This window comes from Mastomys coucha, unplaced genomic scaffold (genome assembly GCF_008632895.1).
Source record: "Mastomys coucha isolate ucsf_1 unplaced genomic scaffold, UCSF_Mcou_1 pScaffold21, whole genome shotgun sequence".
In the NCBI taxonomy this organism is placed as follows: domain Eukaryota; kingdom Metazoa; phylum Chordata; class Mammalia; order Rodentia; family Muridae; genus Mastomys; species Mastomys coucha.
In genome coordinates this window covers 81,693,647-81,720,111 of record NW_022196904.1, presented here as the reverse complement: position 1 = coordinate 81,720,111, position 26,465 = coordinate 81,693,647, and the positions used below count along the sequence as shown (strand labels likewise).

The following is a 26,465-nucleotide window of genomic DNA, read 5'->3' as shown; positions in this document are numbered from 1 at the left end:
AGTTAAGGTGGGGAGAAGGTTCACGAGGCACCTATATATGCAATTTATTCCTCGTCTACAAGCCCTCCAGAGAAAGCGAAATTAACATCAAAATATAAGACCAGGGCTATCCACAACACCTACCAAGAGTTATGCATTGTTCTTTCTTTTCACTTCCCTCATATCTGTATTCAAGTGACATCCTATTGTTGAGTTCTTTGACTATCCTATATAAAATAACAGCATTGTACCATCACTACCTTGCTTCCTTCTCCTGGCTTACTGTCTCCATAGTAACTATCAACATTTGACATAGTACAAATTTCTTCATTTTTCTACCACTTTCCATATGATGCAGACCTCTGAAAAACTGAATTTTCATTCCTGCAATGACTAAGACTTGATTTGGCTTATAGCAAAAAATAGTTAAAGAAGGCAAACACTGATTTTGTTATTGTTATTATTCTATACAAGATACCCAAGATTTTATTGGACTGCTGTCTGCAGTAAGAACCCAGAATACATTTAAGACATGACTTGAGCAGGATCAAGATACTGTGTCTACTTTCTTCCATCTTGAGTATACATCTTCTCTAGATTAGAGGACATGTTTCTAACATTCCTGGGGATTGTCCCCTGAGGTGTAGATTTCCAACCCTCTCTCCTGAACTGGAACCTCCACAGAGCCTGGTGCTTGCCTTATCTGAAGACCACCACTACTGGCCATACTCTGACCTTCATAAATCAGCATTCTAAACTAACTGCATAACAGTGAGAGATCCAAGGAAAAGAAAAGAAGCCTGAGATTCAAGGAGGTTAATCTGTTAACAATATTAGATACTTTTATTGAAAGCCTTTGCCTAGAATGCTATCTTCATCTCTGTCTTTGCCTAAAACACAGTGCTTTTCCTCCTCTGAAGATTGCTTTAAAGGGTGGTGGTTTCAATAGGTATGGTTCCCATAGACTCATGTGTTTGAAGGCTTGGCTACAGGGAGTGGCACTATTAGGAAGTATGACCTTGTTGGAGTGTGTTCTTACTGGAGGAAGTGTGTCACTGTGGAGGTGGGCTTTGAGGATATATATGCTCAAGCTACACCCAGTCACCCCGTCTCTTCCTTTGTGCTTACAGATCAAGATGTAGAATGTATACATGATACTCCTTCAGTACCAACTCTGCCTGCAAGCTGCCATGCTTCCCACCATGATGATAATGGACTAACCCTCTGAAACGGTAAGCCAGCCCCAATTAAAGGTGTTCTTTATAAGAGTTCCTGTAGGCATGACATCTCTTCACAGCAATGAAATCCAAACTAAGATGAGTTAAATTGAATTTTAAATGAGCATCAATAAATTGTATAGTTTCTTAAGCTCCTACATTATAGATCAAAGTAAGAAAGACTGTTTCTCTTGCTTATTTTTATTTAGATGAGAAAATACCACTAATCTCTGAAAAATCAAATATATTAGAGGTATGAAAATAGAAAATGTTGGGCTGGAGAAATGGCTCAGTGGTTAAGAGCACTGACTGCTCTTCCAGAGGTCATGAGTTCAATTCCCAGCAACCACATGGTGGCTCACAACCACCCGTAACAAGATCTGATGCCCTCTTCTGGAGTGTCTGCATACATGAAATAAATAAATAAATCTTTAAAAAAAAAAAAAAAAGAAAGAAAATAGAAAATGTTAAGTATTATTAACATGGTTTCCTGAAACAAAACAAAGCAAAACAAAACAGAAATTTCAGTTCCAGAAGTAGGCTACAGTTCTTGAAATACTCAGTTGTGAGCACCTGGCCCAAAGTACACCATGTGATTGTTATTGTAAATATAGATCCAGTTTCACCGTTTCATCTTGAGATCGGATTCATTTAAGGTATACAGATAGCTTGTATTAGGTGTTGTCTGCCAGTTACCAGAAATAATTAACTCTAATATAAAAATGATTCTCAAGGTTTTTTTATGATTCTCAAGGTTTTTTTATGATTCTCAAGGATTTTTTGCACACATGAAATGCATAATGACTTAAACCTGGATATTTGGGGAATAAGCTATATTTATTTACACTTATAATTATTTTTATATTTATATATTTATATTTATGAATGAGGCTTTTTTTTTTTAAGAATTTAAGATTTATGCCAGTTTACAAGGCATCTCATTTCGCTAATGGAAAAAACAATGTGTGGATAAAACTTTCTAAAGACCCTTGATGGAAAACTATAATTGGGGGGTCAGTGGTTTTCCTCTGTTTAGCTGTAGTTGCTGAACAGTCCCTGCTACTTAGAACTAAATAACATTAGACATGAAATTGCCAGCATAGGACTAGTTTTTACCTATAGTAACAGCAGTCTTACGTGATCCAAATAGTAAGAGAACAGTTAAAAAACATAACACGGGTAAAATCAGAGCAGAAATGTTAGCAAACAACTTCGTTGTGCGCTCTTAAGAATATGCTCAACTACTGAGGTATACTCCTCAACACTGTAAAAGAAGAGACTATATAACAAACTTGAGAGTCTCATACCAACGTCAGAGCTATTGCCGTTGTATAATAACAAAGTCATAATTTGATTTTGTCAGCCCCAATAATTTATAGAATCTTAATGATGATGTTCAATACAATTACATTTTACCTGTGTTCAATTAACTGAACAGTGTTCCAGGGACCTGAAGTTTATAGGTCTGATCCTTCTGTCATCCTATAGATTCTACCATGCTCCTTAACCTACTGTACTCTTTAAGGCACATGCCAATTGTGCACATATTGAAGTTGCATGAAATAGTCCCATGCGTACATATAGTGGGTATTAGACAGACAACAACCCTTCTTCCATATTCCTCCCCACCCAAAGCACCATTTGAAATCCTTAGCAGTGATTACCAACTTACTTTCAAAACAATTTCTAATATTTTTTAAATTTACATAATGAGCAAAACATGAACTATTTGTTTTTTCTGTATTTGGTTGTTGTACTTGATACTATATATATTATTGTACTATAATTTGGGTGCAAATGATATTCTCTTTGGCTGAATAAAACTTCTTTGTGTATATATACAATATTTTTTTATTCAGCCACTGACTAGCAATTAGTTTCATTCTATACTTAGGTATTATGAATAATGCTGTAATATACATGAGCTTATATTGACTATTTTCATATACATCTCCCCCAAATAAAAAGTTAGATAAATATATAGATAGTAGGTATATAGGTAGGTAGGTAGGTAGATAGATAGATAGATAGATAGATAGATAGATAGATATTGAATGGCTACAAAGAGACACCAATGGAAGAATTTAGTTGGGGCTTGCTTACAATTTCAGTGGCAGCAGGAAGGCCTGATACTGGAGTAGTAGCTGAGTGTTTACACATGATGGGAAAGATGGAGGTAGAGTGAGAGTGAGACTAGACTTTTAAAACCTCAAAGCCTATCCTCATTGACACGCCTCCTATTCCTTCCTAAGCAGTATTCAAACTTAGAGCCTCTGGGGGCCACCATTCTCTTTCAAACCACCACAGTAGCCATTAGCATTTTGTCTGTTGAGATGAGTCCATTCAAATCATTTGCTCTTTTAAAAAAAAAATGTTTTTTATATTTCTTTTGTAACCTTTATAAACATCTGGGTGTCATATGAGCCCCATTCTGTGGGTTCTCTTCACTCCATTGATTGTTTTCTTTGTTGGATACAGCTTTTCAGTTTGATGTAATTTCACTTGTTGGTGCTTCGTTTTGTTTCTTGTACTTCAGAGAGTCTAACCGCAAAATCATTTTCTATACTAAGATTCTTGGAATATTTCCATATCTTTTCTTTTAGCATTGATATTTTTAGAGTCTGGAGTCTTATAGTTAGATCTTTAATTCCTTTTAAGTTGATTTTGTATAGAGTGAGAAGTAAGGACCAACTTTCAGTCTTCTAGATATGGATATGCAGTCCCCAGCACCATTGGTTGAAAGACTGTCCTTTCTCCAGAGTATGTTTTTAGCAACTGTGTTGAGAATCAGTTGGCTACAGATGAGTTAACTCACTTCTGAAATCTCTCTTCTATTCCACTGGTCTAGTTTTATGTCAGTACTGTACCGTTTTAGTTATTATGGCTCTGTAGTATACTTTGAGATTATAGTATATATGGATCACTGTATATCAGCTATACAGTGATGCCTTCAGCTTTGATCATTTTTATTAGAATGATTTCAGATGTTTAGGATCTTTTGTGCTTTATGAATTTTTTGCTTCATTTTTTCCCAGTTTGGTGAAGAATGTCACTGGTATTTAATGGGGATTGCATTGATCTGTAGATCACTTTGAGTAGTATGCATACTTTGACAACATTCTTTCAAACTGTGGATCTGGGAGGCTTCTGCATCCTTTAACCAGGATTCATCAGGGAACAATCTTTTACTTCTTTAGTCAAGTTCATTTTAAGAGTTTTTTGTTTGGGTATATTGGGGGGGGGTGAATAGTGTTGGTTTCATGATTTCTTTCATAATAAATTGATGGATATATAAGAAAACTCATATATATATATACACATTATTGGTTACTATATTTATTTACATTTCAAATGTTATCCCCTTTCTGGTTTCCCCTCCACAAATCCTCGAATCCATCCCCCTTCCCCACTGGTTCTATGAGGGAGCTCCCCACCCACCCATTCCCACCTCAATGCTCTAGCATTCCCCTATGCTGGGGCATCAAGCCTCCACAGGACCAAGGGCCTCCCCTCCCATTATTCTGATTTTGTATCCTGTTTTGATATACCATTAATGTCCTCTGATAGTCTTGTGGTAGAGTCTTTAAAGTTTTCTATGGACAGACTCATAGCATCTAAAAACAGGAATAATTTGTTTCCCTCTTGTTCTAGTTGTATATGACTTTTGTTTTTCCTGTTGTTGAAATGCTCTGGCTAAAGCATACTACACTGTGTAAGAATGTTGTCCTGGTTAATTTTTTTCATCCTGACCCAAGCTTGAGTAATCTAGGAGAAAAGAACCTCAACTGAGAAAATGCTTCAGTCATATTGGACCTTAGGCAAGTCTGTGCAGCATTTTCTTGATTACTGACGGATATAGGAAGGTCCAGTCCAGTGCGGGCAATACCAGCCTTGGGCAGGCAGTCCTGGGTTGTGTAAGAAATCAGACTAAGACAGCTATGGGGAAATGAGCCAATAAGCAGTTATCTCCTTTATGGCCTCTGCTTCAATTCTTGCCTCCAAGTCTCTTCCTTGAGTTCCTGGACTGACCTTCCTTCATGATGCGCTACAACTAAGCTGAAATCAACCCTTTCCTCCCCGAGGCTTTTGTTTGTTTGGTCAGAATGTTTATCACAGCAATAGAAAGCATACTAGGACAAGTGTTAAAAATAAACACCACCACCTCCTTTCTCTAAGGATATGCTTTCTGTTTCATATTAGCCTTGGAGGGTTATGTATTTGTTGTATTGAGGAATAAGCCTATATGCCAAGGATTTTACCATGAAATAAAGTTGAATTTTTTTCTTTTTATTCATCTACCAAGAGTATGGTATTATTTTTCTCCTTCATTCTCTTTATGTGTGGCATATTTATTCACTCGTATGTATATTGGACCATCCTTGCATCCCTGCAATGGAACCAGTTTGATCATGCTGGATATCTTTTCAATATGCTGTTGAATTCAATTTACTAGTATTTTCTTGTGGCTTTTTGCATCTGTGTTATTTTGTATATCAATCAAGTTTTCTTTCATGTGTCCTTGTTATTATTTCTCCACTTACTGCCTAAGATCAAGTGTGGAGTCTTTCAAGTATTGGCAAAAGCATAACAACCGGCCTTAAGCATTTTATAAGAGTTTAGCCAAACAATCTCTCCCTAGGCTTTTCCTTTTTTTAAGATTTGTTTTTATTATTTTTGTTTTGGTTTGACTTGGTTTTTTGGTTTTTGGTTTTTTTCAAGACAGGGTTTTCTGTGTAGCCCTGGCTGTCCTGGAACTCTGTAGACCAGGCTGGCCTCGAACTCAGAAATCCGCCTGCCTCTCCCTCCCAAGTGCTGGGATTAAAGGTGTGCACCACCACCATCCGGTTGTTTTTATTATTTTTAAGTATGTACAGATGTGTGTGTGTGTGTGTGTGTGTGTGTGTGTGTGTGTTTATCTGTGGGTATGTGCACATGAGTGCAGGTGCCAGGGAACCTAGAGACACTGTATCCCCTGGAGCTAGAGTTACAATCCTGAGCTTCCTGATGTGGGTGCTGGAAATAAGTCTATCCTCGGGTCCTCTAATAGCACAGCATGCAGCAAGCAGTAACCGCTGTGACTTGCTGATCCATCTCTCTAGACTGGCCCTGTAGTTTCTTTAGGTGTGATTAGTGAATGTGAGCACAGTGTTTACACTGTTTGGGCTCTGTGGTCCACAAACACACCCGGAGTCAGGCAGAGTGAAGTGACGTCATCAAAGTACATCAGGTGGTAGTGGCTTCCTTTGGCATTGTCAATGTTGATTCTATTTCTAAGTGTCTTTGGCACTATCAGCACTAAGAGGAGTGAGGGGCCTAAAGTACTTGTGGTCAGTCCATGGTCATAGACAGGACCTGGCATGGGGCTGGTAGAGGAGGCAGCGTAAAGCAACAGGAACTGTGGTGTTCTTTGCTGCTACTGTAGAAGTGTCAGGAGCTGTACCCTTGCCCCTGCCCTGTCATGGGGACAAGAATCACTGACTAGGGCTTTTGTACTTAAGAATCTTTGAGGGCTGCTGAGATGGCTCAGCGGGTAAGAGCACTGACCGCTCTTCCAAAGGTCCTGAGTTCGGATCCCAGCAACCACATGGTGGCTCACAACCACCCGTAATGAGATCTGACGCCCTCTTCTGGTGCATCTGAAGACAGCTACAGTGAATTACACCTGATAGTGAATTACACCAGAGTGAGTGGGGCGGCAGAGGTCCTGCGTTCAATTCCTAGCAGCCACACACGATGGTTCACGGCCATCTGTACAGCCACAGTGTACTCATACACATAAAATAAATAAAATAAATCTTAAAAAAAGAAGAAGAAGAAGAAGAATCTTTGAGCTGAAGTACTTCTGTATGCAGGCTGAGTATGTCACAGCCACTCCCAAGGAAAGTTTCTCTTTGGACCTAGTTAGACCAGGTAGCCCAGGACAGGGCAGCAGCCCAGACCTGAGACACCATTTCCAGCTCCCTCAGAATGGCCTTGTGAGTAGTGGGCATCCATAGAAGACAAACTCCCAACTCCTTGTGACAGACACCCAAGTACCACACTGAAAGGAGTGATTAGATTGGCACAGGTGACTGACAGGTGTGATCTGTAATCTCCTGTGTTTCTCATTCCAGAGGGCAAGTGTGGTGATCTTGCTGCCTGTCTTAGTCAGGGTTCCTATTCCTGCACAAACATCATGACCAAGAAGCAAGTTGGGGAGGAAAGAATTTATTCAGCTTACACCTCCAAACTGCTGTTCATCGCTAAAGAAAGTCAGGACTAGAACTCAGGGAGGTCAGGAAGCAGGAGCTGATGCAGAGGCCATGGAGGGATGTTTCTTACTGGCTTGCTCAGCCTGCTCTCTTATAGAACCCAAGACTACCAGCCCAGAGATGGCACCACCCACAAGGGGCAATTGAGAAAATGCCCCACAGCTTGATCTCATGGAGATACTTCCCCAACTAAAGCTCCTTTCTCTGTGATAACTCCAGCCTGTGTGAAGTTGACACACAAAACCAGCCAGCACATAGCCCACATTGCCCTTTTCTTTTTTCTTTATAGAGACGTCTATTTAGCTCACGGTTCTGGAGGTTCCAGGGGATAGCACCAATACTGACTGGGCTTTTATAAAGGCTTCATTATTGATGGTATCACGATGACAAGAGTACACAGGGGAGACTGTGATCATTTGACAAGGCAAGCCAGAGAGGATCACCTCCTTCCTTCCTTCCTCCCTTCCTCCTCCCTCCCTTTCCCTCTTCCCCCATCCCGCTGAGACAGGTCCTCTCTGTGTAGCCCTGGCTGTCCTGGAACTCTCTTGGTAGACCAAGCTGGCTTTGAACTCAGATGAGATGCTGAGCAGGATCCCTTAGTCTGATCCTCCCATTTCCCTTAATTTTGCATCACCCATTCCTTTCAATATAGAATGTTTAGTGGTTTTTGTCAAAGTCACTCTATTGGGCCAAGTTTTGTTTTCAAGGCCATAGAATAATTGTAACATCTCAGAAATTGTATATACAGAGTTTTCTGATATTTCTTTTCAAGATGGCTCCTCAGTACAGCTTATGGTAGGTTTGCTGGGAAATGATATGAAATCTGTTCCCAATGCAATGCTACTAAGTAGATGTCAGGCATATCTAGTTACACAGGCCTACAAGCATTGCAAAACTTTCCGATGTTAAAAGGAGCCTTGCTGGTGGCTCTTTCCCCCTCCCTTAGCCTGCTAGAGGGTCAGTAGATACTGCATATTTTCTCACTAGACTGTTGCCCCAAGAATCTTACAAGGTTCCAACTTCTATTCAGCTGATTACTCTCCCTAAAATGTAGCTATATACTTGTTGCTTTGCTTTTTCTTTAGAGTGGAGCAGATGAGTGTTGAGTGCCCCTGAAGCAATCCACCTGTTACATCCATTCCAAGTCATGCATCTGTCATATAAATATTAGAAGACAGAAGATGAGAGACAAGTATTGGAGGTGGAGTGAACTTTGAGAAAAGTTACATGTCTTTGACTCTTGCTGTAAAAATAGTGCGGGGTGGGGTGACTTTAAAAGGTACATTCCTGTTTGCCTTATTTTCTTTATTACCAGTATTCTTTAATCATTTTTTTTACAGTCCAGTTAACCCCTTCCCCATCTGCCCTCTGACTTTTCCTCATCCCATACCTCCTTACCCATCTCCAAGAGGACGTCCCCACCCCATCCCCATCCCACCAGACCTCCCTACTCCCTGGGATCTCAAGGGTTAGGTACATCTTCTCTCAATGAGGCCAGACCAGGCAGTCCTCTGCTATATATGTGTTGGGGGCTCATATCAGCTGGTCCATGCTGTCTGGTTGACGGCACAGTGTCAGAGAGATCCCAGGGGTCCAGGTTAGTTGAGACTGCTGGTCTTCCTATGGGGCTGCCCTCCTTCTTAGCTTCTTCCAGCTTTTTCCTAATTCACCCACAGGAGTCCCCTGCTTCTGGCCATTGGTTGGGTGTATCTGCATCTGACTCAGCTGCTTGAGGGCAGCTATGCTAAGCTCCTGTCTGTAAGCACACCATAGCATCAGTAATAATGTCAGGCCTCAATAATGGTGAGTATGCAAACGAATGGATGGATATCTCACCAGTAATTAATAAGTACTCCCATTTTGAATTGTGTGTAGGGTGACATCTTAAGTGATATCTCTTCAGAACTCTGCAATGTATTTAGCTGCACTTAAGCTAAACTTAGAGATACCCATATTTTGAAGTTGAAAAAATTAAAGGTCGAAAAATATGATAACTCTAATGTCATACCTGAGACAGGAATACAGTTTATACTCCTGCTTACCAGTGCATTGCCCCATCTAATGCATCATAGGATAAAGTAACTTTCTCAGTAATTATCAATAATTAACATAGATGATTTTCACATCTGAATATGACAGGGTAAACTTAGTGTTCTAACCTAAGGAAAATGAAAAGGTGATCTAGTATAGGCCCTATCATAGAGGAGAAGAAATATACAAAATGTTCAATGACTTGTCAAAGGTCTGCCAGCTACAGAACTAACACTCAAACTCAGAAGATCCAGGGCACATTCCAGATTACACTGAAGGACATGAGTGTACTTGAGCTGATTCAGTTTTGATGTACTGACATGGTATATAATCCTCCAATTGGGGGCAACAGGAAATGTTTATTTATGTACAAGTACATGGGAAATCAATTTCCATTCAACTTTTAAAAAAATTATTACAGATTTTGTTAAATACATTCATTCTTTGCACACAAAATACATTCTTGACACTTTTGCTCTCATTATGAATTACTTCTTAATAATAAAAACTTAAACTACAACACTCAGTAGGCTTGGCAATTTGATGTTCTTTTTTCCAAGATGCAAATGTCGAGATAGTTAAAAACATAAGAAACCATACCTTTAAAATGCTCCTTCATTGACTAAATGATCCTACCAAGTTTAATGAGTGCCCTCTCCAGTAAAATTGATAGCTCTCTTTAAAGGAATGCAGAGCACTTTGAAATTCTCAGTGATGATGATGTAATTTCTTCAAGGACTGAAGGGAGTCCTCATGAAATTGCTAACTATATCAAAATGACATCCTCACAAAAATATTCTTACAGACATACCTGACAGGCTTTATTCTAGAGTCCAGTTGACCACTTTAACCAAGATCATAAGTTTCACTCTCCAAGCAGGACTTTAAAAGATTCTATTTAAATAAATACAAAATACTTGATTTGTTAATCTGTTTTTGAGATGTGAAAGAAACCATGACCACATGTAAAAATTACATAAATGTTCTAGCAGCATTACTTATACTAGCCAGAAAGTAGAAACAATCTAAATGTCCAAAATTTGATTAATTTACAAATAAAAGCTCTCGCTCTCTCTCTCTCTCCTCTCTCTCTCTCTCTCTCTCTCTCTCTCTCTCTCTCTCTCTCTCTCCCTCTCTCTCTCTATCTATCTATCTCACACACATACACACACACAAACACACACACACACACACACACACACACACACACAAAATAAGTAAATTACTTAGCCATAAAAAGAACATACTGACCCATGCTACAACACAGATGAGTCCTGAAAACCTTAATAGAAGCCAGGCACAAAAGGCCACACATTGTCTAATTATACTTATATGAAAGGCAAATCCATAAACAGAAAGCAAATAGATTGTTCCCAGATGCTGGGGAAGGAGAAGGTTTGGCTGCTAATGGATACAGAGCCTTTGGGGAATGACATATTCTGAAGTTAGACAGTAGTGACAATGTACAATATATTGAGTGTACTAAAAACACTGAATTTTATACTTCAGAGAGGCAAGTTACTGTGTGTGTATCTGAAATTTTTAAAGATACAATTTTATTTAAAAATGCTTTTTTTTAAATTCCTGGTTCCTCTTTGTCCCCCTTTTGAAATTGGACTAAATTTTTTACAAATCATCTTTCTATACAATTTTTTGAACTAATTATACTCAGGTTATAAATGGCTTATATTTATAATGGCCTTTTTGTTAAGTAAACTTAATACATGGACACAAAATATATATTGTACGGTTAATATCTGCATATCACATTTAAAACCAAGAACTATACATCTATTAAAGTAGATGATTAGGATTTATATAGTGATATATATGTGTGGAGTTTACTGAGATCCTATGCATAAAGCCAGTAGCCATATACTAGGAACTGAGTTCATAAAATCTACTGGTCAACCTGTTTGCTGAAACTGTATAAAATATTAGTGTTTTAATGAAGAGATAAGAAAATGAAGAAAATAAGGGATTTTCTAAGTCTCCGCAAAGCAGCTTCTACAAATATTTTAACTAGCTGTGGAGATTTCCAGAATGAAATATTTTGCATTGTATATCATCCTTAAGCTGAAAGTCATGCAGTACAGTGTGTGCAATAACATACAGGGCACACTTTCTTCAAATTCTTGTCTTCATTCTTTATTAGTTGAAAGTTTTAGCAGAATTTTTTTTTCTTTTCTGAAAACTGCAACGTTGCTCATGCACTACTTGAGAAAGATTTGTGTATCTCATTTACACACTATGATGAACACGCCAATGAGTAAAGGTAGAAGCCAGCATTCCAATCGTTTGAAATGTTTTATATCAGGGACCTGAAAGTCCCAATCAGCCCTCAAAAGGATAAAATTACTTTAAAAAATTCATTTAATAAATCAAACTGACATTCATTTTCAAATAGTCTACATTAAACTTCCACTAACATTCTGTAATTGTATAGAACATGAAAATATTTACTCCTAATGATTACATTCCAGAAGCAGTATGCTTAGCAGCTGTTTTTCAGAGGGCTTTATCAAGTTTATTATTATTATTTAATCCAGGCATAACTGTGTAATATTAAACAAAAGCTATGTGCCATTCATCAACTAGTGAACTATTCTAACCAAACAAATTCTTTTCTTACTCTGCACATGAATTTTTGCTCTATTAGGAAGTTAGTGCCCTAAATTTTATTTCAAAATATAGCACACACATAGAAAGGGAGATAAACACGTTTAGAGTATTAGTAATACATTCATCCAATAAAGTTGTATATGGAATTAAAATTCTAAAAGCAGATCACATAACTGGGATTTATGATATCATTTCTACCTAAAGATGGAGAAGAGCCACAGAACCAGAATTAGTCTGACTTGGATATCCATTATACATTATTAGTAAAGGGAGAAATGCATGGATAATTAAAGATAATCAACAATAGGATTATCTAAATCTGATCCCAGTAAGAAATTAAGAGTTAATCAATGACTGTCCTGATGTTCACCAAGAGGATAAGGATCACCACGTTAACATGCTTGTATGACTTCATTTCTCAGATAGCAGACAATGGGCAATAACAGACAGCAAATGTGACCCCTTACAGATAACAACCAAGTCATCTCCTTCCCATGGAGAATGAAATCAACAAGAGGTTTGTATTGCACTGTGAGGTATTTCAGTTCTAAGAGAAAGTTTCCTGATAAGGAGTTTACAACCCTGGAATCGTCTATTGAGGCAAAATGTCTCTCAAGATGTATGGAAAGAAACAGGTGACTGACATGTAAAAGCAAATCGAATCAGACATTTCCTTTTAAGGAACCCTCGTAGAAATGAAATTATTTTCTTTGTAACAGACTGACCCCAGTCATTTGTTAAAGTCTTGAGTTGAAGTCTCCCTAATGTTCCTTAGCTCTACCTCAGGTAAGATCACATGTCACTGCTCCCACTTCCAGAAGTCTATTCTTCACTAGGAAAACAGAAAACCACCAAAAAACCTCTAATATTTGAGTTCTTCCTATTTGCTGAGCAACATATTTTCAGTTTATCTGATCTAATTTTCAGCATATTCCTAACAGGTCCATCTCACAGATGGAAAAAAACTCCTGTTCAAACTTTGCCAAAACCCCAACTAACTATTATATTATAGGGCTGCACACAGCCAGCCTAGTGCCCACCTTTTATACCTCTCCCTATATCATTATCAGTCACCACTAACCAAGAATTTCATCAGAATGTGGCTTAGCATCTGACATTCTCCTTTAAATCAGCTGGGGAGAAAATGTAACTCATAAACCTGATGGGGTCAAAGCAGAGCTAGCCTTTATATTCTGCTTTCTTAGCCAGTCAGAGAAAGTCTCACCAAATTCAAGTATGTTTCACCCCATACTAATTCAGGAGCAATGTTTTCCTTTTCTAAAAACTAAGTAAGAGCCACCACCTATCAGACTGGAAAGGGTGCAAGCAGTTTTACAAGTGGAATCATTTGGCTTATAAATTTTAATTAGCAGATATTGTTTTTAGTTATTTTATTTTCAAGTTAAAGACATGTTTTGTACTTTGTGTGTGCACTTTACTTTGTATATGAAGCAAATTGGCCTTCACTTTTTTAAACTCACTTCCTCCTCAATCAGCAAAACCACCAAATGTCATTTGAGACTTCTAAAGGCAGATCTTAAGGATGCCTTCCTACCTGTGATCTCCTGTCCTCTCATGAACACTGAACTACTGGGGACTCTCTAATGGAGGGTGCTCCTATGCTAAACCACTCCTAACATACTGAAGAGAGCACAGTTGCTTATTAGGCCAAATGAGATGAATAATTTCCAGGATTTCATATAACCTCTGCCTAAATGATACTCCTTCCATTTTTAATATCTGAAAGCCAGTTTGATTTCAACAAGGACTAACAAGAGTTTTTTTGTTTAGGGCTTAATGGCAGATCAGTGTCTTGGTCTAAGAACATGTGACCTAACATTTTCCCTAGAAGGCTGTGACAGAATATAATGCCTTTTTTAAAATATCATTAACTGTTGGTCAACATATATTTAGTTGAGCATAAGAAAAGGTACTGCTATTTAGGATTCTGAGTTAATAGAGCATCTGGGCCAATCCTCTCAGCAATGTAGGTCTTCTCCACATTCTCTTTGCTCAGTTTGTATCTACCCTTTGCTTGACAGAAAGGCAGCTGCTACTGAGGCTTCCAATTTCTTGTGAAATTCTCCCTAACATAGCCTAATGTGTGTTTCTATGGCTTGAGTGTGATAGGCTTCATTCTCTTTGAACTATGAAATCTTTTTTATTCCTCTCTCTATGCCATGTCTTATAGAAATCCTCCAAATAATCTTCAACTATTTTGTGTTAAATTCGTTTACCCCGCTAGTTATCCCTCCATTTATTTTTAGTTTCAGAGAGTTAACCATAGTAGGTCATTAATCATAAGCTACATAAGGTAAGAGAATTACCATGAATTCAAAGCCAGCCTGAACTACATTGTAATTTCTATGACAGCCTGATTTCTGGAGCTACAGACTGAGATCTGGTCTCAAAAAAAAAAAAAAAAGACAAAAATGTAAAAAAAAAAAGAAAAAAAAACAAAACAGTTTCTCCCTAGAGTAATTATAACATGAACATCGTGTGATTGTGTGATTTAGGAAGGAGGGGAAGAACCATCTATATTACTCAATAGTAATGACTGACCTGAAGGGATACTCTCGTAAACAACATTGCCTGTATGTACAGTATAAAGGAAAGGCAGCTTTTCTTTCAAACAGATAAATTCATGCTACAGAATTTATCCCAGAAAAGAAAATCCATCTTCTTCATTTAGTGTTTAACAATAATTGCATATGTGGAATATATCTTGTCAGAGAATGAGATGTGAAACACACCTGTCAAGACTATGGTTAAAGAAAGTAAATCGTTGCTGTTAAAATTCTTAAAAAAAAAAAAAAAAAGCCAGGCAGTGGTGGCACACGCCTTTAATCCCAGCACTTGGGAGGCAGAGGCAGGCGGATTTCTGAGTTCGAGGCCAGCCTGGTCTACAGAGTGAGTTCCAGGACAGCCAGGGCTACAAAGAGGAACTCTGTCTTGAAAAAATAAAAATAAAATAAAATAAAATAAAAATTCTTTAAAAAAATAAAAATAAATAAAAACAAACCTACCACTTCTTTCAGAAACTAATAAGAACGTGATCCCTAATACCTACATATGGCCATGAGATGCAGAACAGTCTGTAGAACTGAGAGCAGAACTTTCCCTACCTTTAAGGCCACTGGTATGATACATTGGGGTAAAAATCAAGTTCAAAGTGATTTGAAACTGTTTCTTCAGAATTAGTCTAAGTGAAGATGATGCTGTGGGATAGCTCAAAGAGTAGACTGCTGAATCCCTGCTCTAACACCAGGAGTCACTAGGGTCCTTCCAGGTATACTTTGATGAAGAGAAGAGAAAGATTCTGCTTCCTTCCTCCCTCCACTGAGCCTCACTGCTTTGAATCATACTAATCCAAACATCTTGTTTTGGTCAGCGGTTTCTTAATTTCAAAATCAAAACCTGACACACTATAATGCTAATGCTTTTCACTTTCATTTTTAGTTATTGTCTTTCTACTTAGAGAAAGATGCTGACATAAAATTGGGGAGACAGGATGAAAGCCAGAAAAAGCACATGATGTAACCTTTGATGTCTTCACAAACCATAATTGGCTCCATGTAATTAAATATTAATATAATCCAACAGATCTAATGAAAGAATACAAAGGAACACAGCTGTGTAGGAAGAGAAGAAACCACTAAGTTCTCTGAGGACACAGTCTATAAATAGCCATAGTCAGAAAACTGTGATTCCATACGTCGATCTTTTCCAAGCATGACTCTATACCCTGAACATGTATTTTCATTGGAAGCTAAAAAGACAGCCACATATTTAATAATTTTATTAAAAAGTAAAAAAAAAAAGGTCATATTACAAATGGAAGAGCTGGCCTTGTCAGGATGAGCTGAATATATTACAATAAACCAAAACTTGGAGGTTTTTTTTCACTATTAAATAATTTTATGTAAAGGAGGATTATCTGAGCAAATATTGCCCTGGAAATAAGAATTATTAGGCAAAATAATATTTATGTTCTGCCCTAGATTGAAATGATTCCTTCTCAAGAACCACTTCAAGGACTTTCACTTAAAAATAACAAACAAACAAAACTCTTGGCACTGAATCATTTATTCAACTGGTATTTATTGCACCTACAATATTGTCAAGGATTGTTCTCAAACTTGAGATAACATTACTGAACAAATATCCAAAAGGCCTAATCTTAAATTCACAGAACTGTGGAAGTAAGGGCCCAGCTTCTCAAGTGTCCACACTAATGGCCCAAAGATTGGTGACTATGATTTACTCAAAGACTCAGAGACCCAGGGGGCAGAGCTCTCTGAGCTGCTTCTGAACTCAAAGGGACAGATGGGGGTGCTATAAGCCCAAAGGAATAAGAATAACATAACATAAATGTGACCCCAAAAGCTGTTATTCTGGAGCTAAATTAGTCCAGTCTAACAAAGCCCTTAAAGTTCACAAAGCAACGTTATTTTTAACACACTGCTGTGAGACAAGGCTGAGTCATCTTATGCTGAGGAGATCAGAATTTTGCCATAAAGCAAAGTAATAAATCTAAATTTAGGGACATTCACAGTAGAAAGATACATTTTTCTGTAAGTTTGATTAGTTTATCTTCTGATGCCTTTGTTTGCTGGCTATTAAGGAAAGGTAATTGTAAATGATTTTTATTTTCATTAAAGTGATTTATTTCCCCTTCCTATATAAAGGAAAGACAGTTCAAACTTTTAGGAAGACTTTTTCTTTCCTATAGAATCAAGAAAAGCATAGTGAGCCAATCAATACCAATGACTGGTAATAATACATACAGTCACATGTAAAAAAGATTGGACATTATGGAATCTGTTAGAAATGCTAGAAATGTGTTATCAATATCCTGCTGTGTTGACTCATTGCTTTACAATTCAATAGCTTTCCAAGAGTGACATGTCAGGTCCAAGATTGTCACCATCAATACCAACAGCAGAATTACACGTCATATCCTCATTCAGTGATTCATACTCAGCTATGCTATACAGCAAGCTACAGCAGCACCTGACCACACCAAGAACATACAGACTTGATTACTGTCGTATTTGCATTTATGACAGTGAACAAATTGGAAGGTATCAAAACATGGCACTGAAGAAACAGGAACTCATTCAGCAGCACGCCTTCCAATTTGAGTCCTGTGGTAAAATTGGCTAAGTAAAGGCATATACACCTCCATTTGAATTGGAGATTTCGAGTAACACATGCATACCAGTATGGGAAGGAAAGAGAAAAAAAACTGGGGAAAGGAACACTATAAGAGGAGACTGGGGAAAAGAAAAAGATAAAGGGAAAAGAAATGTATGGTCACAAATCTGAGATCAACATTAATATTAATAAAGAACAACTCAGCCTGCTTCCTGAGCAGCACTTTCCTAAATTTATTGAAGATACAAAAATGGTTTGTGAGACTTTTCATCTGTTGCTATTCTCACTTATTATACTAAAAATGTCTACAAAACCCTAAGCCTTGGTCTATCCAAGGCTAATTCCAGAAAGGAAAAGGCGTGACCTGTTAGAGAGAGCTGTGCTCTGTCTGGAAGCCTGCTCTGCAGTCAGTCCATAGTCCACAGTATTTTGGTCATATCTGCTCTGTTTTCTCATGCTACTCAACACATCCTACAACTAATCTTTATTAGAATGTCATCATTTTTATTTTTCCCCATTTTTTTTTATACTTTGATTTACTCGAAGGGCAGGATAAGTGTGAAAGAATAGAAGAAAGTTAATAAATTTCAAGGAGAACATGAAAGAAAAAGGGCTTTTCATATCCAAAGCCATCCTAGAAACGGTGGTAATGAGACTGAAAAAGACTGCTGACTCATGGATTTCCCCCATTCTCTCTTTATTTTTAGGTAATACATCTAAGGGTATCAATGTACTAAAATGTTTGGTCTGTTTAGTAGCATAATCATTAGCACCAAAAAGAGTCATGGAGCTTGTATATATTATTAAACAATAATTTTTACTGTTGGTCATGAGAAGAGTTCCCATTTTTATATCCCAAAGGTTTTGAAAGTGCTTGTGGATAAAAGAAATAACACTTTTCAAAATCTCCATGGGGTCATCAATAAGTACTACAGAGACAGTACTTGGCCTTTCCAGTTTTGGTTTACCTGGTAGTCAAGAAATCCACGGGCACCAGATTACCACTGAAGCCTAAAGAACAGCCCCTCATGCACCCGCTGACACACAGAAGGAGTCCTACAGTACATGATCCCCTGCTCTGTGTTCAGGAATGCATTTTTACTTGCTTTTTTAAAAACAAAAGCAACATGCTCTGCAGATCATGGAGCGCTTAGTGCAATTTTCTCCTTGCTCCAACGCCAGACTGCAAAAGGGTGAAACCATTATGTATTCTGCTAATGCTGGCCTGCAGTCAAGGCCCTTGGCCTGCATGCTTGGTAAGCTCTGGAGCCTACAGGAGTCAGAAGGTCCAAGAGCGGGAGCCATAGTCATTGCCAGGTTCCCTAGCAACATACGGCCCACCAAGGCAACTACTGATTCCCTTTGATTCTCTTTGCCTCAGCTTTTAGTTGAAATTACAACAAGTCAAATAGCTGATGCTTTTCCCCTCGCCGGGTAAGGGTGACGATACATTGTTCACCAGTGTGTTCTGTCTTGCTTCACTGATGAGTCGGCATGCTAAGTCAAGGAAGAGTTTCTCCACATTGTCAGATTCCTTGGCTGAAGTCTCCAGGTAATACATGTCCTGAGCCTCAGAGAACTCTTCTGCTCTCTGTTGGGAGACCTCTCTCCTTTCAGCCAGGTCAATCTTGTTGCCTGTAACGATGGTAAATCACAGAAAGAATCATCACTTGACTTTGTTTCAGCCAGGAAGCATCACAATTCAAACCCAGACTGAAGTCGATCAGATTAAACAAATGAGTGAGTAAAGCTCAATAAATATGATCGTGATTGCAGGATTGCTTATTTTAAAATACCAGTGCCATGAATCGAGACTATAAGCAAAGGAAGCAGAAATAAAGTATAATCCTCAACTGTCTAAATAAAAAAATACAGAGAAATTCCATTTTTTTTCTTCTTTTTTAAGAAAATAATAAAGCAAGATTGTAGTTTAAAAGACAATGGTCACCAGGAAAGAGAAACATAGTGAGCACAGGGGCGGAAAACAGACCTCTCTGATCATACTTTGCTTTATAGAATAAATGACTTTAGAAGCTCACTTTAACATAATTAAACAAGACAATTATGTAATACAAAATTAAAATTTAAAAGTAACCTGTAAACATTAAACATGTTTGTCATATAGTTGCATAAGTACATACAAAGATTTCAATTGAATTTAAGACATCATTATTTAACCCTGCATCTTTAGGTGTGCATGCTAAGGACAAAAGAAAGTTTAAGGACAAAGTCTTGAACACATTCAGTAGTCATATTGTCAATGGCAGAGCTGCTGTTGGGATTATGAGTCTGCTATGCATGTATTAAGGGATAAAGCAAGTCATTAATTATGTTGGTGCCACTTGGAACTGGGATTTTAGACATAAGAAAGATGAAATATAAGTATGAGATTAATGATTTTTACAGTTTTAAAATATAAATCTAAGTATCTGTACTCGGTATATTTCATCTTTTTAAAGTTTTCCACTCCTTTTTCCAGGTAGGCTGACAATAATCAACTCTGCTATCTGGTAACACTGCTTAAATGAGTCAATTGATAAGTTACTCTGTGGATGAGTTATAAATACCTAGTAGACAGTCCTAAGACTGGAAATTCCTGAGTGCGGATTCACCATTGAAACAATTCTGTCAGCTATGTTCGTGGAGCTGTTCCTGTGGGACACAGAGGCATGTAGGCCAGTGAATCTCTTGTTCTTATCACAGTGAACTTTGTTTCCTGATACCTGAGTCATCCAAGCCTGCCAAGAGGACTGAGACCTGATGCCAACCTGCCATCAAGTCAAGTGAACTGTCCTTTATCTTTCTAAGTGAACAGGATGCCATGTGTGGCTTATGATTGTCCTATAAGTCTGAACACAACTTGTTGAACCTAATAAAACAATACAAGGCATATGCATGCATACATATCAGCTTTTAATACAAAAAGTTTAGAAATGGTGCTGGGCACCGGGCGGTGGTGGTGCATGCCTTTAATCCCAGCACTCTGGAGGCAGAGGCAGGCGGATTTCTGAGTCCGAGATCAGCCTGGTCTACAGAGTGAGTACCAGGACAGCCAGGGCTACACAGAGAAACCCTGTCTCAAAAAACCCCCCCAAAAAAAAAAAAAAGTTTAGAAATGGTGACCTACAAGTAAAGATGATTCCAACCCTGAGGCTGGGGTTTCTAATTATAATCTTAACATTAGAAAGAAATATCACCTCTTGAAGACATCATCATAGTAGGTGCATTAAATAATATGCCTGAATATTTGTCATATGAGAGTGGGAAAATAGTCTCAAAGACACCTGGAATAATTCCAAAGGATTTGAGAGCTCATTTGAAGAAGCTTCCCATGTCAGTGATGAAATAATAGGAACTTGGACAGTAATAATAGCACAGGATTAAAACACACAGAAGTCCACAGCATATTAAAAATACAAATGAGATGGTTATGGGGGTACATGCCTTTAATCCCAGCACTCAAGAGGCAGAGACAGATGGATATCTATAAGTTCAACGCCAACCCAGTCTACAAAGTGAGTCCAAGATAGCCAGGGCTCTGTTACACAGGGAAATCCTGTCTCAAACAAACAAATAAAAGCAAAAGACAAACAAAACAAAACAAAAAAACACCACTAAACAAATGAACTTTGATGGTTAATTTTAGAAGATCCTAGAAAAGCAACTCATTACACTACTGCAAATCCAGAGCTCTTGGGTGGGTCCAGAGTGCATGCAGGAGCCAAAGCAGATTAACTATTCACTGCTACAGGGCTCTCAACCAAAAATATATGAGATTTCATCTTATACACATCAGAATGACTAAGATCAATAAAACAAGTGACAGCTCATGCTGGCAAGGTGGAGTAAAGGGAACACTCATCTACTACTGGTGGGAGTACAAATTTGTACAATCACTACGGGAATCAGTGTGGTTCCTCGGGAAGATGGGAATCATTCTATCCAGGATCCAGCTATACCACTCACTCTTGGACATATACCCAGAAGATACTTCATCCAGCCACAAAGACATTTGCTCAACCATTTGCTGCTGTCATAGTAGCCAGAAAACAGAAACCTAGATGTCTATCAACAGAAGAATGGATAAAGAAAATGTGGTACAAACCATAAGAAACTCAAGAAGAAGGAAGACCAAATGTGGATATTTAATTCCTTTTTTAAAAGAGGGAACAAAATACCTATGGAAGAAGTTGCAGAGACTAACTAGGGAGCAGAGACTGAAGGAAGGACAATCCAGAGACTACTCCACCTAGGAATCCTTCCCATATTCAATCATCAAATCCAGACACTATTGTGGATGCCAGCAAGTGCTAGCTGACAGGAGCCTGATATAGCTGTCTCCTGAGAGGCTCTGACAGTACCCAACTAATACAGAAGTAGAGGCTCACAGCCATCCATTGGACTGAGCACTGGGTCCCTAATGAAGGAGCTTGAGAAAGGACCCAAGGAACTAAAGGGTTTGCAGCCCTTTAGGATAAATGACAATATGAACTAACTAGTACCCTCAGAGCTCCCAGGGACTAAACCACCAAACAAAGAGTACATGTGGTGGGACTCATGGCTCCGGCCACATATGTATAGCAGAGGATGGCCAAGTCAGTCATCAATGGGAGGAGAGACCCTTGGCCCTGTGAAGATTCTATGCCCCAGTGTAGGGGAATGCCAGGGCAAGTAAGCAGGAGAGGGTGGGGTTGTGAGCAGGAGATGGGGGAGGGAACAGGAGTTTGGTTTTTTTTTTTTACTTTTATTTTATTTTTTTTCCTTTTGGGGAGCTGGGAAAGGAGATATTGTATGACATATAAATAAAGAAAATATCTAATAAAATTTTTTTTTAAATGTAGTATATTTGCACAATGGAGTAAAACAAAATCAAATAGGCTGGGTGGTGGTGGTGCACGCCTTTAATCCTAGCACTTGGGAGGCAGAGGCAGGCGAATTTCTGAGTTCAAGGCCAGCCTGGTCTACAGAGTGAGTTCCAGGACAGCTAGGACTATACAGAGAAACCCTGTCTTGAAACAGGTAAATGGCTAGAACTAGAAAAAAGTCACTCTAAGTGATGTATCCCAAATCCAAAAAAGCAAATATGTTCATGCATTCACTTATATGTAGATATTAGCTATTAAGTAATGATAACCAAGCTACAATTTATAGAATCACAGAAGTTAGATATAAAGTAAAGGTTTAGAGGGAACAGGAAGATCTTGTTAGGAAAAGAAATAGCAGAAATGGTTATGGGTAAATGGCACTGGAATGGGAAGATCAAGTAGGGAGAGGACTGAAGAGGGAGATGAAGGAGGGAATACGAGGAAAGAAAGCTAAAATTAAGAGCCAGCTAGGGGGTAGTGTGGAAAATTAACACAAAGAAGCTTCCTAAAATATATAGATAAGTGAAGGCAATCTAAATGAAATCACCAAATAATAGAGAAGAAAAGTCCCTAACTGTCCATCTCTTGTCACTTTGTCACTAAATGAAGCTGCCGTTACCGGGATTGCATAATATCTCCTTGAGTTGTTGGCCAAAGAGACCCCATAGGATCTCCAAACAACCTTGGTTTTTACCAAGACCATAGGTTGCTCTCCACAAACTGACAGCAAGGCCCCACTGCAGAAGACAATACCTATTCAACTCACTGAACATAGAGAAGTCAAGCTGGCTCCTACATTGAGCATTTATCCCTATGGTCTAGTGTCTTTGGTTCAGGAAGGTACTCTGCATGCTACCAAAAGGGAATGTAAACACCAAGCTAGCCACAGACTCTTAGACCTACACTGCTGTCCTGCCTACAGGATATACTAGGGCAACAGTGGCACAAAGCTTGTGGAAGTAACCAACTAATATCTGATTTGACTTAAGGCCTACTCAGCAAGATTGAACTCATACCCAACACTACTTGGGTTCCAAGAACCATATATTATGTTAAAGAAAATCAATTTTCAGTAAAAGAAAAAAATAATAAAATGTTTGCTCAGCTTACTGTTAGACATAATTTGTAATTTAATGATGCTTTCCGTAGTTTTCTATATTTGTAAAATTCAAGTCATGAGACTATACAGCAGAATTCCTTTCCAGGGAGAAAATATTTTAACAAGTAGGCAATTGTGCCTCTTTTTTATCACAACTAGAAGAGTTTATAATTATATAGTCCACTTTATTGGATACATGTGCATGTGTGCCTGTATATCTACACAAACAGGTACTTGAAAACCAAAGGTCAAACATGTTCCTCAGATGCATTTCACCTTGGCTGTGGTTTTGGGTTTTGTAAGTCTCTCAGTCAGGCCTGGGACTCCATGATTAGGCTGGCCACCAATGCTCAGGCATCTGCCTATTCAGCCTTCTGGGAGAGTACAAGCAAAGGCCACCACACCAGGGGTTTTTCCTCAGGTACCAAGGATCTAATTTGGGTACTCATGCTTGTACAGCAAGCACTTTACCAACGCAGTTATCCCCCAGGCCCTGTGATTCCATTTTTAATGATTGCATTTGTCACCATAGAAAATCAAGGGTTATTTTCTGGGTTTCACCCACATTAAATAGATTCCCTCCTCCTACAGGATGAAACAAACTGCAGCATTTCCCTTAATGGATTTCTGAAACACAGGAGGGATGTGCAGATGAAGTCAGCATAAAGTAAGAAGAAAAAAATTCACCAAAGTAAGCTTAAAAAAAAAAAAAAGAAACTGCTTCAATATGAATTCCTCATCAACTTGAAAGATTTCTTTTACTTTAACACCAGCAGTATCCACCATCTTATAACTATTTCACCTACACTGATAGGAAAGTCAGCAATATTTTTGTTTATTTTTCTAAATTATCACTATGGTGTAGAACTAATTTCATGTTCTCAGTTCTATAACTGAATGTTGACTACATAACTCAGGTAACTATACTATATTTTTGGAAGGTGCCAACACATTAGCACTAAATGATCATAAACTTTCTGATGCCCTCAAATCAATTTACTTCCTCGTTAGCCCTTACTTACCCACTAACACAGTGATGACTTTATTGCTAGCATACTGTTCTATCTCCCGCAACCACTCGGGAAGGCAGCGGAAGGATTCCTCACAGGTAATGTCATAGGTAAGGATCAAGGCATTGGCGCTTCGGTAGTAACTTTGGGTGATGGAGCGAAATCTCTCTTGACCTGCGGTGTCCCAGATCTGTAACTGCAGAGGCATAAGACAGGGGTCAGCTTGGAAAAGCACAAAACAAAAGAGCATGGCCTTGCTAGAGCTCAGGAATGAGAACATCACACAAACAATTTGATGGTTGTTTTCTGCCCTGAAAAGTACTTTTTGCTGTCAAGTGTTTCTAAGTTGGGGAAAAGAGTTTATTCTCTTTCCAGATTTTTGTTTGTTTGGTTGGTTGTTTTGGTTTGTTTGTTTGCTTGCTTGCTTGTTTCTTTATCCTCAAAAAAAAAAAAATCAAACCAAGTTCTACTGTACATTATTATATTCCAAGCTCTCTCCTTTTCATTTTATATGTAATAATTCAGTCTTCCCAATAACCCAATAAGGTAAGTATTATTATGCTACACTTCCCTCATCAGTAAACTAAAGTACCATGAGATCTATTAACTTGATCGATGTCTCAGACAATTCGACACTCACTATGAACTCTGCAGTCTTGCCCATAAGCTGAGTGTACACACATTGCAATAGACAGCAAGCTGTTGTTCTGTGGTCATTAGCATTGCAGTAAGCAAGCAACAGAACAAAAATGCAACCTCCTCAACTAACAGTTTTTCCTGCTTAAAATTCTGATGAACATTTCAAGGCATTATCACTGTTAATGGAAATAGAAATGGTACTATTACAGTCATGCCCCTCCACCACACAACTAAGCTCTATGATTTCAGGTCACTTAACCTTTTTGGACTCTACTTATTTAGATAGACGATAGATAGATAGTAGATAGATAGATAGACAGACGAACAGACAGAAGCCTGGTCTCTATATATAACTCTAAATATAGAGCAGAGAATTTGGGATGATAAGAATATCACCAAGAGTGTCCTTCCTAAGTATAAACTCCATAAGTCACAGGTAAATTAACCTCTATACTAATTTCTCAGATAAGGCCTTCTAGAACCTCTCCCTGCCCCCCCACTTCTACCCTCAGCCTCCCTGGCATTTCTCCCATAGCAACTGGCATATTTTAATCACATACTTGAAATAATTTGGTTAATGCCTGTCTGGCCTACTTGATTTAAAGCTTCATAACAGGAAGAGTCACCTGTTCTACTCACCACGCAGTGTGCCCGGAACAAAAATCAGTTTGTTTGATTAAACTGATGGTCTTAATTGTTCTTTACCCCTTCCCAGTGAGTGAGGTAGACAAGCTTAATAGTAATTGTTTCTTCTACCCAGGTACCCACAAAGCTGGACATCAGACTCCACATCTTCTGTTTCCAGGTCAGAACTCAGTCTGGCCTGCCCTGTTGGTTTTACCACTGCACACTTATTTAAATGGACATCTACACCTAACAGTCACTTGGTGTCACTCTAGCCCCATAACAATTTAGCTGAAGACACTGAGTAGTGACCAGTAGCCCACATTGCGAGCCGGCGCACACATTCTCCTTTGATTTGAAGTTGCAGCAGTTCTTTGATAATATAAAATAAAGTCTGTGTGTGCTAAATCCAAACATACACATGACAGTTTGTGCTGGAACAAAAGCTATTTCTCTTCTCTGCCTCAAAGTAGGGCCATGGTCCCCTTCTGCCAAGATGTGCCTTAGAATAGTAGGCTATTGTTTTAAAGCCCCATTCAGCCTCTACAACTCTTTTGACCAGATTTAGATACTGTCAGTCACTAGAAAACACTGTTATCATGACTGGAACCTCTTGGGAACTGCTTTAAGCATCAAAATATTTTCTGGAATAGTTATTGTATGGCCTTACCAAGACATATGCCACCTTCTCAGAGAGGACTGCCTGTGTCTAGCCTGAGAATTGATTATTAAGGATGCTTATATTCCATCATCTATTTGCTCAAATTAGTTTCATCGCCTTCCTCTAGAATCCATTTGTCTCTTTTCATCCCTTGTAGGGTACCAGATAGAAGATGAATAAAACATATCCCTTGATGTAAGAGGTCATGGTCTACAAAGAACCCAAATCTCCAACTAATTAGCAATGTCCTCTCAAAGAGGAACCAGAAGAACAGAGTGTCTCCAAAGGTAGTCTATCCTCTGTCAATGTG

The 26,465-nt window shown here is 38.4% G+C and overlaps 1 protein-coding gene across 5 annotated transcripts in view; it reads right to left on the bottom strand.

Annotated features, from left to right (window-relative positions):
* Positions 1–16,170: 16,170 nt before the first annotated feature.
* Positions 16,171–26,465, bottom strand: part of Rab30 (RAB30, member RAS oncogene family) — a 95,259-nt gene continuing 84,964 nt past the window's right edge. For all 5 annotated transcript variants that reach the window (XM_031387379.1, XM_031387383.1, XM_031387380.1 and 2 more), the window contains exons 4-5: positions 24,244–24,427; positions 16,171–18,892 (exon numbers count right to left, since the gene is read on the bottom strand). In XM_031387379.1, coding sequence (XP_031243239.1) covers positions 18,642–18,892; positions 24,244–24,427 — 435 coding nt within the window. In that variant the 3' untranslated portion in view covers positions 16,171–18,641. The remainder of the gene's footprint in view (positions 18,893–24,243; positions 24,428–26,465) is intronic.